Source organism: Scyliorhinus canicula, chromosome 18, assembly GCF_902713615.1.
Source record: "Scyliorhinus canicula chromosome 18, sScyCan1.1, whole genome shotgun sequence".
Lineage (NCBI taxonomy): Eukaryota > Metazoa > Chordata > Chondrichthyes > Carcharhiniformes > Scyliorhinidae > Scyliorhinus > Scyliorhinus canicula.
The window spans coordinates 41,950,744-41,963,361 of NC_052163.1; the positions used below are offsets into that span (position 1 = coordinate 41,950,744).

The 12,618-nt window shown below is 48.5% G+C and overlaps 1 protein-coding gene across 1 annotated transcript in view; it reads left to right on the top strand.

Moving 5' to 3' along the window:
- Positions 1-785: 785 nt before the first annotated feature.
- LOC119952998 (Na(+)/H(+) exchange regulatory cofactor NHE-RF2-like) overlaps positions 786-12,618 on the top strand; it is a 130,837-nt gene continuing 119,004 nt past the window's right edge. The window contains exon 1 of the mRNA XM_038776745.1: positions 786-1,465. Coding sequence (XP_038632673.1) covers positions 1,028-1,465 — 438 coding nt within the window. The 5' untranslated portion in view covers positions 786-1,027. The remainder of the gene's footprint in view (positions 1,466-12,618) is intronic.

The following is a 12,618-nucleotide window of genomic DNA, read 5'->3' on the forward strand; positions in this document are numbered from 1 at the left end:
CAGTCCCCCTGTGGTAATTAAGTTTTCCCAGTACTTTTGCTTCAGTGATAGTTTTGAGTTCACCACCCCGTCTCTCATGCCCACGGTTTTCCCACAGCAAGTACATTTACACAAATTCGTCCGGCTATGTCAAACATGTTTTAAATTATTGAGTAAAATGCCAAAACTCAAAGTTCTCCCTAGACTAACCCGCGCCCTGAAAATAAATCTTGCAAATTCTGTAAACGAAGTACATTCTCCAACCAGCAGGAGCCAGCATCTGCCTCATGAAAAGGGAGATGAAAATATCGGACTATTTATATATGGCTTTTTACTCGGCGTTGTTCTTGTCTGTGTATTGCTGCAGCATTGTTTTAGAATTGTCAATTCCGCCCGGACTGGAAAACACGCTATTGAGCTAATGATAGTAGTGTTTTTTCTCTAAACTTTCCCCAAACTTTCACGTTCCAACCTCACTCAGTCCTGTCAATCAACAGGTTGCCGTGCGACCATGGCTGGGCTTTGCAAATATTCTTGTAGTGTGCAATGCCGCCTCTTTTTTTGCAAATTGAAGCCCTGGCATTTTTAAAGAAAAAGTATGCAACGTGGAATTCATCACCTCTCTATAGCCCCCCATGTATTAAATTTATGATCGAACACAAAGATTTCACACGTCAAGACATGAAGCAAATCCCGAGGGCAACGTGGAATAAATATTAAATGTGGGGGCGGGGCCGACCAATGGACAGCGCCGATTGGCTGGGGGATGAGCGGTTCTGTTGGTGATTGGATGGCTGAGCTGTCAGTCAAGGGGAGGAGAAGAGGCGGCTGCCCTGGGCTGCGCGGATAGTTTGTTGCAGTTTGTCAAGTCCCGGCCCCGAGACTCGATACAGAGTAACCCCGACACCGAGTATACCCGAAACTCGATACAGAGTAACCCCGACATCAAGTATACCCGAAACTCGATACAGAGTAACCCCTACACCCAGATACAGAGTATCCCCGAGTGAGAGTGAGGGGAAACCACTGGGGAGGAGCGGGTAACACCATGACCAAGGAGCAACTCCGGCCGCGGCTCTGTGTCATCGAGAAAGGCTCGAGTGGATACGGCTTCCACCTACACGGGGAGAAAGGGAAGAGCGGCCAGTTCATCCGCCTGGTGGAAGCGGCCTCCCCGGCCGAGCGAGCTGGGCTGCGGCCCGGGGACAAGGTGGTCGAGGTGAACGGGGACAATGTGGAGCAGGACAATCACCAGCAAGTGGTGCAGAAGATCAAGGTGGTCGCCGATGAGACCCGGCTGCTGGTGGTGGACAGGGAGACGGACGAGCTGCTGAGGGCCCGGGGGCTGGTGTGCAAGGAGGAGTACGTCGACGATGGCATCCCCGACACGGAGCCGGGCGAGGGACAGCAGGAGGAACCCGAGGAGAAAACCCCGGCAGCCCAGCCCAAAGCGGCCGACACTGTGTCTCAGAGCAGCAGCGAGAAGGTGAGGTGACGGGCAGGATGCCTGGCCAAAGGGGGCTGGGCATTGCCCCGGGGCAGGGGTGTTCTCAGAAGGTGGGCACTGCCTAGGGTAGGAGTCCTCGGGGCGGGTATGTACAGCAAGTGGATAGGTTGGTTGTCGACGCCGCTGTTCTCTGAGGCTGTCCTTAAAGCTCTAATCTGGAGCAGTTTACTTGTTGAGCCACGAACAGAGGTTAAAGGCTTTAGGAATAGGGGCAGTGGGTGGTGGGGGCAGTGGGTGGTGGGTTGGCGCCAGGGCGTCACAGGGCCCTTGCTAATTGTTTGCACTGGCCAAGAGGCCAGGGTCACTCACTTCGCTTCTCTGTGACACTTAGTCCAGTCTGCTGCTGAACAAAGTGCTCGAGTAGCTTGTGTGCAAGGTGTTGAGACAGCAGGGCACATGTGTCAGCTCGGAACATGGCTGCACCCTTCTGACTCTGCTGATAGGGTCCGAGAAGACAGCAGCAGCCCACTGCAACCTGGGGATAAGGGAAGGGGATTTCGGTGGAAGCCACAGAACGGACTGGCACAGGAACTCCTGTCCTGCTTTACTTGGTAGTGGAGAAAACGTGAGACCAACGATGCTGAGCGTTTCCATGTAGTCTGGATAGAGGAGGGGCTGTTTTCTGCTGGTATCCCCCCCCCCCCCCCCCCCCCCCAGGCCAAAGTGCGGAAGGGGCAGTAATCCTGCATATCAACAGAGCTGCATAATCACAAGTGAATCTTTCATACTTATGCACATGTGGCACAGTGAATGAAAATGAAAATCGCTTATTGTCACAAGTAGGGTTCAAATGAAGGTACTGTGAAAAGCCCCTAGTCGCCACATTCCGGAGCCTGTTCGGGGAGGCTGGTACGGGAAGTGGTTAGCGCTGGACATTGCTCCAGGCATTGAAGTCAGTGTGTGTGCAGCAAATGCTAAAACTACCAATTGGATAGACAGATGTGTGGTGGAACAGCTAACTGCAGGCTTATTGCAGTGGGATCACAATCTGATTAGACCCACTAGAGCTGCTGCTCAACAGAGTGTCAGTAGGTGATCCCCACTGGAGCTTGTTTATTGATCATTGTGTAAAGCACCATCTCTCACGGTATTTTACTGGCTATGTTGGGAGGGGAAAATCATTGGCATTTTTAGCATCAGTCACTTGAAAGTGATTACTTAAAGTTTGTGGATTCCCTCCTCTGGAGCCATGAGCATAATATCCAAGCTGACATTACGGTGTAGTACTGGGGGAGTGCTCCACCGTCTGAACTGCTGTATTCTGAATGTGAAGTAAATTTGAGGCTATGTCTTTCCTCTTGGGGTGGATCCCACAGCATTACTTCAAAGATGAGCAATGGAATTCTCCCTGGTGTCCTGACTGATATTCATCCCTCAAAACAACATAATTAAGAAGTCCATAGATGGACAGGTTAGGTGGATTGGACATGTTAAATTGTCTTCAGTATCCAAAAAGGTTAGGTGGGGTTACAGGGATAGGATGGAGGTGTAGGATGCCCTTTCCAAAGGCCGGTGCACTCTATAGGCCAAATGGCCACTGTCTGCACTGTAGATTCTATGAAAACAGATTATCTACTTGTTCCTATGTTCCAGCTTGTGGATCTGGCTGTCCGCCAAGTGGCTGTCACATTTTATCAGTAAGAGATACCTGGGCATTCCCAGCATAGTTGCCATGTTAGATTCATAGCACAAAACTGCATTTACTATTCACTCATTGTTCACAGGATTGATTCCTATTGAGAAACGGGGAAAGCATGACACTGAGGCAGTAAGTTTTTTTTAATTTTAGAGAACTCAATTCATTTTTCCAATCAGGGGGCAATTTAGTGTGGCCAATTCACCTACCCTACACATCTTTGGGTTGTAAACACGGGGAGAATGTGCAAACTCCACACGGACAGTGACCCAGAGCCGGGATCGAACCTGGGACCTCAGCGCCGTGAGGCAGCAGTGCTACCACTGTGCCACCGTGCTGCCCCCTGAGGCAGTAAGTTAGGAGTGAGTCCCATTACTGGGTAGAACAGGGCGGCATGGTGGCGCAGCGGTTAGTACTACTGCCTCATGGTGCCGAGGACCCGGGTCACTGTGCGTGTGGAGTTTGCACAATCTTCCCATGTCTTTTTTTATAAACCTTTTACTGAGCTATTTATGGTTTTATAACAGCAACAGAAGAAACAATGTACATACAAATATAAACATAGTGCAAAAGCCGTCTTCCACCCTCACAGGTCCCACGTTTACTAACCCCCTACTCTAAACTAAACCCCAACCCCCCCTTCTGCTGACGGTTAATTATCCCCAAAGAAGTCAACGAATGGCTGCCACCTCCGGACGAACCCGAATATTGACCCCCTCAAGTCGAACTTGATTTTCTCCAAACAGAGAAAGCTAGTCAGGTCTCCGATTTCGGGGGCTTTGAGTCCCTCCAAGCTAATAGTATCCGTCTCCGGGCTACCAGGGAAGCAAAGGCCAGAACGTCTGCCCCTTTCTCCTCCTGGATTCCCTCGTCTTCCGACACTCTGCAAATCACCACCTCTGCCCTCAGTGCCACCCTTGTTTTTAACACCTTGGACATGACATCCGCAAACCCCTGCCAGAGTCCCCTAAGCTTCGAGCATGCTCAGAATATATGAACATGGTTCGCTGGTCCTCCCGCACACCTTGCGCACCTATCTTCTATCCCCAAAGAACCTGCTCATCTGGGCCACTGTCATATGGGCCAGGTGAACGACCTTAAACTGTATCAGGCTGAGCCTGGCACATGTTGTGGACGTGATGACTCTACTCAACGCGTCCGTCCAGAGACCATCCTCTATCTCTCCTCCTAACTCCACTTCCCATTTGTGTTTCAGCTCCTCAGTCTCCATTTCCTCCGACCCCATGAGTTCCTTGTAAATGTCAGAAACCCTCCCTTCTCCCACCCACATTCTGGAAACTAACCTGTGCTGTATCCCTCTTGGTGGTAGGAGCGGGAAGGTTGAGACCTGCCTGCGTAGAAAGTCCCATGCCTGGGGGTACCTAAACTCATTCCCTCCCGTCAATTCAAATTTCTCCTCCAACTCCCTCAGGCTGGAAATGTTCCCCTCTATAAACGTATCTCCCATCCTCTCAATCCCTGCTCTTTGCCATCTCCGGAACCCTCCATCTAGCCTTTCTGGGGCAAACTGGTGATTATTGCGGATTGGAGAACAGACTGATTGCCTGCCCCCCCCCCCCCCCCGCTCCAGCATCCCCTTTTTTTTACTCGCGGTGTCTTACCCGCCCATACAAAGCCCAAGATCACTTTGTTGACCCGTTTAAAAGAGGACCGTGGAATAAAGATGGGGAAACATTGAAAGACAAACAGGAATCTCGGGAGGACCGTCATTTTCACTGTCTGCACTCTCCTAGCCAGTGACAACGGGAGCGTGTCCCACCGTTGGAAATTTTCCTTCATTTGGTCTACTAGTCGGGCCAGATTTAACTTATGTAGCCGTTCCCATTCCCGTGCCACCTGGTTGTCTAGGTACCGAAAGCTTCCTCCTACCACTCTAAACGCCAGCTCCCCCAGTCGCCTCTCCTGCCCCCTTCCCTGGATCGCGAATATCTCACTTTTCCCCATGTTCAATTTATAACCCGTAAACCGGCCAAATTCCCGCAGAATCCTCATAATTTCTTCCTCCCCTTCTAGTGCATCCGAAACATATAGGAGCAGGTCGTCTGCGTATAGTGAGACTCTGTGTTCCATCCCACCCCCCCAACCCTGGACCAGTCCCTTGAGGCTCTCAATGCAATTGCCAGTGGCTCTATGGCCAGCGCAAACAGCAGTGGGGAGAGGGGGCATCCCTGCCTCATCAACAGCGACCCCAGTGTCCCAGAGAATGTTTTGTAAAACCCCATTGGGTACCCATCCAACCCTGGGGCTTTACCCGACTGCATGGCCTTCAGCCCATCTGCTATTTACTCCAACCTGATCGGGGCTCCCCGCCCTTCTACCAACCCCTCATCCACCTTCGGGAACCTCAGCCCCCTAAGAATTGCCTCATCCCCTCCGGCCCAGCTGGGGTTCCAACTCATATAACCTGCTTATTAACCCCTGCTGAATCTCCGACCAGGTTCCCATCCCTGTCCCTTACTTTCCCAATCTCCCTGGCTGCCTCTCTTTCTGAGCTGCTGCGCATGCATTATGCTGGCCTTCTCTCCATATTAATAAATCACCCCCTCACCTTCCTCAGCTGCTCCACCGCCTTCCCTGTAGTTAACCAAACTCTGCCTATAGCCTCTGTAGTTCCCTTAAAAGCCCTGCCTCTGGGGACTCCTCATAATTCCTGTTGACCTGCAGTATTTCTCTTATCAATTGGTCCATTTCTGTTTTGTCTGCCTTCCCCCTGTGGGCCCGTATCGAGATCAGCTCCCCTCTAACCACCGCCTTCAGTGTCTCCCAGTGCCCACTACCCCCATCAATAAAGCCCCCCCCCCCCCCCAATTATGACCAGGTCCGGGATCTTCTCCAACATCCTCTTTATGAACACCACATCATCCCAATTTGGTGGGTACACATTCACGAGGGCCACTGGCAGCCCCTCCAGCTTCCCACTAACCATAATGTAACGGCCTCCCACATCTGCAACTATTCTTCCTGCCTCAAATGACACTCGCTTGTTAATCAGGATTGCGACACCTCTAGTCTTGGAATCCAGCCCCGAGTGAAAAACCTGTCCGACCCCACTTCCCACCCGCTTGGACACACACATGCAAAAGAAAAACAATCCTAACACACTTGCCCGAAAGAAACCCAAAAAAAATCAAACTGAAGACCCAACATCTAACATTCACACCTCCATCTCCCATCAGTGCAAATGCAAACTTTAACGCTCACAGCTCTGCAGCAGGCCCCAAATCAATACAGAAGGCATTACAAATAACATCCAAAAACAAAAAACTTTTTTAACAGCGCTGCAGCAAAGTTCAAAGACCTCAGTCCGCCACCAGCCCTTTCCTTCTAGCGAAGTCCATCGCTTCCTCGGGCGACTCAAAGTAAAAATGTTGCTCCTCATATGTGACTCAAGACGGGCCGGATACAGCAGTCCAAACGTAAAAATTTTTTTTTTAGAGTTTGTAATTTTTTTTTTCCAATTTAGGGGCAATTTAGTGCAGCCAATCCACCTAACCTGCACATCTGAGGGTTGTGGGGGTGAAACCCATGCAGAAATGGGGAGAATGTGCAAACTCCTCACGGACAGTAACCCCAGGGCTGGGATTCGAACCTGGGTCCTCAGTGCCACAGTCCCAGTGCTATCCAGTTATCCACTGCGCCACATGCTGCCCATCAGCAGTCCAAACTTAACCTTTTTCTTGAAAAGGGTCGCCTTTATCTGATTGTACCCTGCTGTTCTCCTGGCCACATCCGCACTCAGTTCCTGGTATATATGCAGGATGCTGTTCTCCCATTTACAGCTCCATGTCTGCCCACTGTAAAATACACACTTTGTCCAGACACCGTTGGAATCTCGCCACCATTGCCCTGGGGGGGGGGGGGGGGGGGGGGGGGGGGGGGGGAAAGGGGGGAGAGAGACACTCGCTCGCGAGCGCTCTGAGCCCTGTCCGCCTCCAGGTGTCGGAAAAATGTCCCATCCCCCAGTAACTTCTCGAACATGCCCGCTATGTATGTCCGCTCCTTTGGACCCCTCCGGGATACCAACGATCTCGGGTTCTACTGGCGGGTCCTATTCTCTAGGTCCTCCACCTTCTCCAGGAGCCTTTTCTGCTGGTCTCTCAGCATCCCCACCACCAACTCCACTGCTGTTTGGTGTTCGTCCTGCTCAGTCAGTGCCTTCTCCACTTTCTGGATTGCCCGGTCTGGACATCCAGTCTACGTTCTGGCCGTGCAATCGATTCCTTAATGGGGTCCAAGCATTCCTGTTTCTGCTTGGCGAAACCCTCCTGTATGAACTGCATCAGCTGCTCTGTCAACCGCTGGGTCGTCAAGCCAGGACCCCGGACGTCCGACATGCTTTCTCCCGCTGCAGCCTCAGCTCAAGCCTTCTCTGTTCGTTTATTTCTTCATTTGCTAGCACTTCTGGTCTGCCTCTCCATGTACTGATGTAGGATTCCTCTTCACAATTGCCTCCAGTATCAATTTTCCGAATCAAATCTGACAAAAAAATCGGGGGAAAAGGGTCCAAAGGTCTGACTGAGCGGGAGCCACCAAATGTGCGACCTACTCCTTCATAGCCACCACCGGAAGTCCCAATCCCCATGTCTGTGTAGGTTTCATCCCACAACCCAAAGATGTGCAGGGTATGTGGATTGGCCACACTAAAATTGTCCCTTAATTGGAAAAAAAATGAATTGGGTACTTTAAATTAAAAAAAAAAATGTTGCTGGGTAGGGCAGAGCACACTTTATTTCCTTTTACTGCCTTCACCCAGTGGCTATCCTCAGCCTGGTTGGGGAGCAGTTTTGTTTCCTGATAGAAACTAGGAAGATGGTGAGCAATTTTAAAATATTTCCTTCAGAAGACCATAGGAATATTTTCCTTTATTTAACTGTGACCCAGATATTTAGAGCAGGAGATTCTGCTAGAACGGACTAAAATATTGTCAGACCACAAGAGTACGGAATACAGTTGTGGTCACCACAAGATGAGGATCTTGTGACAGAGGGTGCAGTGGATATTTAAGGATGTTGCCAGGTATGGAAAACTTTAGCGATGGGGAAAAATTGTATAGGCTGGATTAGTTTTTTTTCTTTGGTGCACAGTAGGCAGAGGGGAGTTTTAATTGAGATGTATAATATTATGAGGGGCTTGGATGGCATTTTCCTTAGCAGAGAAGTCAATTACTGGGGGCAAAAATTTTGGAAGTAATTGGTGGAAGGGTTTGTGGAGTAACCTTTTCGCCAAGGCATGATGGGAATCAGGAACTCGCTGCCTCCCATTACGTTGAACAAATAGACTGATATGCACTTGAGGTTCTGTAACCGACAGGGTGATGGTCCAAGAGCCCCCAGTCTCTGGTGCTAAAGCTGCTCACACCAACAGGCGCGAGTGATGTGAGTTGAATCTGGCTACTTCTGCTTTGAAAGGAGGAGCTCCATTAATGCTTTGAATGAATTATTGGGAGAATTGCTGCATTGACATTCAAACTTGCACTGAAATTCATGAGTTTGTGTTCTTGTAAATGGCTCACTTCATTCACTTGAATTCGGTATACCCCATACGAGGCCTCCGTATTTCTCCTCCTGAAATAGAACATAGAACAGTACAGCACAGAACAGGCCCTTCGGCCCTCAATGTTGTGCCGAGCATTGTCCGAAATCAAGATCAAGCTATCCCACTCCCTGTCATTCTGGTGTGCTCCATGTGCCTATCCAATAACCGCTTGAAAGTTCCTAAAGTGTCCGACTCCACTATCACAGCAGGCAGTCCATTCCACTCCTTAACCACTCTGAGTAAAGAACCTACCTCGGATATCCCTCCTATATCTCCCACCCTGAATCTTATGGTTATGACCCCTTGTTACAGCGACATCCACCCGCGAAAATAGTCTCTGAACGTCCACTCTATCTATCCCCCTCATCATCTTATAAACCTCTATTAAGTTGCCTTTCATCCTCCTCCGCTCCAGAGAGAAAAGGCCTAGCTCCCTCAACCTTTCCTCAAGACCTATCCTGCAAACCAGGCAGCGTCCTGGTAAATCTCCTTTGCACCCTTTCCAATGCTTCCACATCCTTCCTATAGCGAGGTGACCAGAACTGCATACAATACTCCAAATGTGGTCTCACCAGGGTCATGTATAGTTGCAGCAAAACCCCGCGGCTCGTAAACTCAAGCCCCCTGATAATAAACATTAACACACTATAAGCATTCTTCACGGCTCTATCCACTTGAGTGGCAACCTTCAGAGATCTGTGGACATGAACCCCAAGATCTCTCTGCTCCTCCACATTCCTCAGAACCCTGCCGTTAACCCTGTAAACTGCATTCCAGTTTTTTCTACCAAAATGAATCACCTTGCACTTATCAGTGTTAAACTCCATCTGCCATTTTTCAGCCCAGCTCTGCATCCTATCAATGTCTCTTTGCAGCCTACAACAGCCCTCCACCTCATCCACTACTCCACCAATCTTGGTATCATCAGCAAATTTACTGACCCACCCTTCAGCCCCCTCCTCCAAGTCATTGATAAAAATCACAAATAGCAGAGGACCCAGCACGATCCCTGTGGTACACCGCTGGTAACTGGTCTCCAGTCTGAACATTTTCCATCCACCACCACCCTCTGTCTTCCATGTGACAGCCAGTTACTTATCCAATTGGCCAATTTTCCCTCTATCCCACACCTCCTTAGGTTCTTCATGAGCCAACCATGGGGAACCTTATCAAATGCCTTACTAAAATCCATGTATACGACATCAACTGCTCTACCTTCATCTACGCACTTAGTTACCTCCTCAAAGAATTCAATCAAATTTGTGAGGCAAGACTTACCCTTCACGAATCCATGTTGACTATCCCGGATTAAACTGCATCTTTCCAAATGGTCATAAATCCTATCCTTCAGGACCTTTTCCATTAACTTACCGCCCACCAAAGTAAGACTAACTGGCCTATAATCACCAGGGTCATTCCTATTCCCTTTCTTGAACAGAGGAACAACATTCGCCACTCTCCAGTCCTCTGGCACTATCCCTGTGGACAGTGAGGACCCAAAGATCAAAGGCACTGCAATTTCATCCCTTGCTTCCCAAAGAATCCTTGGATATATCCCATCTGGCCCAGGGGACTTGTCGACCCTCAGGTTTTTCAAAATTGCTAATACATCCTTCCTCAGAACATCTACCTCCTCCAGTCTAACCTCCTGTATCACACTCTCAACTTCAAAAACATGGCCCCTCTCCTTGGTGAACACTGAAGAAAAGTATTCATTTAACACCTCTCCTATCTCTTCTGACTCCATGCAGAAGTTCTCACTACTGTCCTTGACCGGCCCTACCCTCGCCCTGGTCATTCTTTTATTTCTCACATAAGAGTAAAAAGCCTTGGGGTTTTCCTTGATCAGACCCGCCAAGGACTTCTCATGCCCCCTCCTAGCTCTCCTAAGCCCTTTTTTTTTTTAGCTCATTCCTTGCTACCTTGTAACCCTCAAGTGGCCCAACTGAACCTTGTTTTCTCATCCTTACATGCTCTTCCTTTTTCCTCTTGACAAGACTTTCAACCTCTTTTGTGAACCATGGTTCCCTCACATGGCCATTTCCTCCCTGCCTGACAGGGACATACCTATCAAGGACACGCAGTATTTGTTCCTTGAACAAGCTCCACTTTTCATTTGTGCCTTTCCCTGACAGTTTCTGTTACCATCTTATACTCCCTAATTGCCTAATCACATCATAATTACCCCTCCCCCAATTATAAGTATCAAGGTTAAGTAACAACATTCTTTTCTTGAAATTTATAACTCCCTCCTGTCCCAATAATGTCATCGATGTATCAATATCAATCAATTTCAGATCAAAATCAAAAACCACGACATCTGAGATTTTATTAGAGTGCCCAATTCTTTTTTTTCTAATTGAGGGGCAATTTAGTGTGGCCAATCCACCTACGCTGCACATATTTGGGTTGTGGGGGTGAGACCCACGCGCACACGGGGAGAATGTGCAAACTCCACACGGACAGTGGCCCTGGGCCGGGATTGAACCCAAGATACTATTATTAATTCCTTTCAAATTGCTTTCACCTCAAACAACAGACCTGTCCCCACTAGTCCTGTTCCCAAGTCTTATAGTAACATACCTGTATATCTCGTGTTGATCAAAATGCTCTTCAGGCACAATCCAGTTTTAGGGGGACAAAGACTAACATTCTCCCAATGTTTCTAGTTATGAGGTAATTTAGAGTAAGGTGCACTTTGACCATTGTGCAACCGTGGCTTCATTGAAGCTTTTGCTGTTTTGGAACCTTTTTAGTCAAATATTTTTCCCAGTCATACCTTTTTGAAGTTCGGTCTCTTAATTACAAATTTTAATGACCTGTCAGATTACCCTAACTCCCAATGGCATCAGTCAACTGATCTGTATTTTGCCACTGGGATTTTCAACATTCACTTGACCCATTTCAATGTCATCTTGGTTCAAATCTCTCTGGAAGATTGTGCTTCCAACATTGTGACCCTCACCAATATCTGGTTAGGCACGAACCCACAACTCTGTGTCAGTTGTCACTGAAGTTACACAATTGTTTGACACATTGTGTTCATGCCATTCTGGAGTGTAGCCAGTCAGCTTGAATTCTGGCCAGCAGTCTGAGTCAATTGCAAGCTCGTTACCAATGCTTGGTTTCATGTTTCCAGCAAAGTAGCAATCCATTTCCAATGAATTTAAGCCAGCATTTTTATTCAACACAGCCTATGGTTAGTGTGCCCAGATTTAGAAACTAACCCATTAACTGGTGAATACATACGTTGCCAGCAGTCCTCGCCACCTCCTTCAAAGGCTGAAAATAACCACCAGAGCTGTGTGCAGGCTAAACTACTGAATCAGATTTATCTCCAGCTGAAGTAATATACTGAAGCGGTAAGACCTTCGAATAACTCGGTAATTTAATTATGGTTATGTACTCAAACAGATAGAAAGAATGCCCTCCAATTGGTGGTTGTTACTGCCTCCAGCAGTGAAGAAGTCTTCAGTTCCGTGTTTGGATCCATTCCTGAACTGGGGAATATCTGAGCCTGGCCAATCAGGCCCACTCGACAGCAGATAGAAAGAATGCTCTCTAATTGGTGGTTGCTGCTGCTTCCAGTAGTGAGGAATTCTTCAGTTCAGTGTTTGGGGCCATCCCTGAACTGGGGAATATCTGAGTCCTGCCAATCAGGTCCACAAATACAGGCTGATTGAGACCTCTTTTACATGGAGCTGTGCTCGGCCTGATGTGCTTTGGTGGTTGCGGATGAGATGGGTCCCATCAAATCAGTACACCACCTTTGACGAGTGAATGGACAATTTGCTTAATCAATGCCCACCTTATCCTAACTCCTTTATCATACTTGATTGTAACATTGTCATCACTCTTGTCAGTCTGCATGGAATAACCTCCAGCCTTCCAGCCGCAAAAGTAACTTGAGCATTGTTTTTCCTTGAAACTATCCATCATA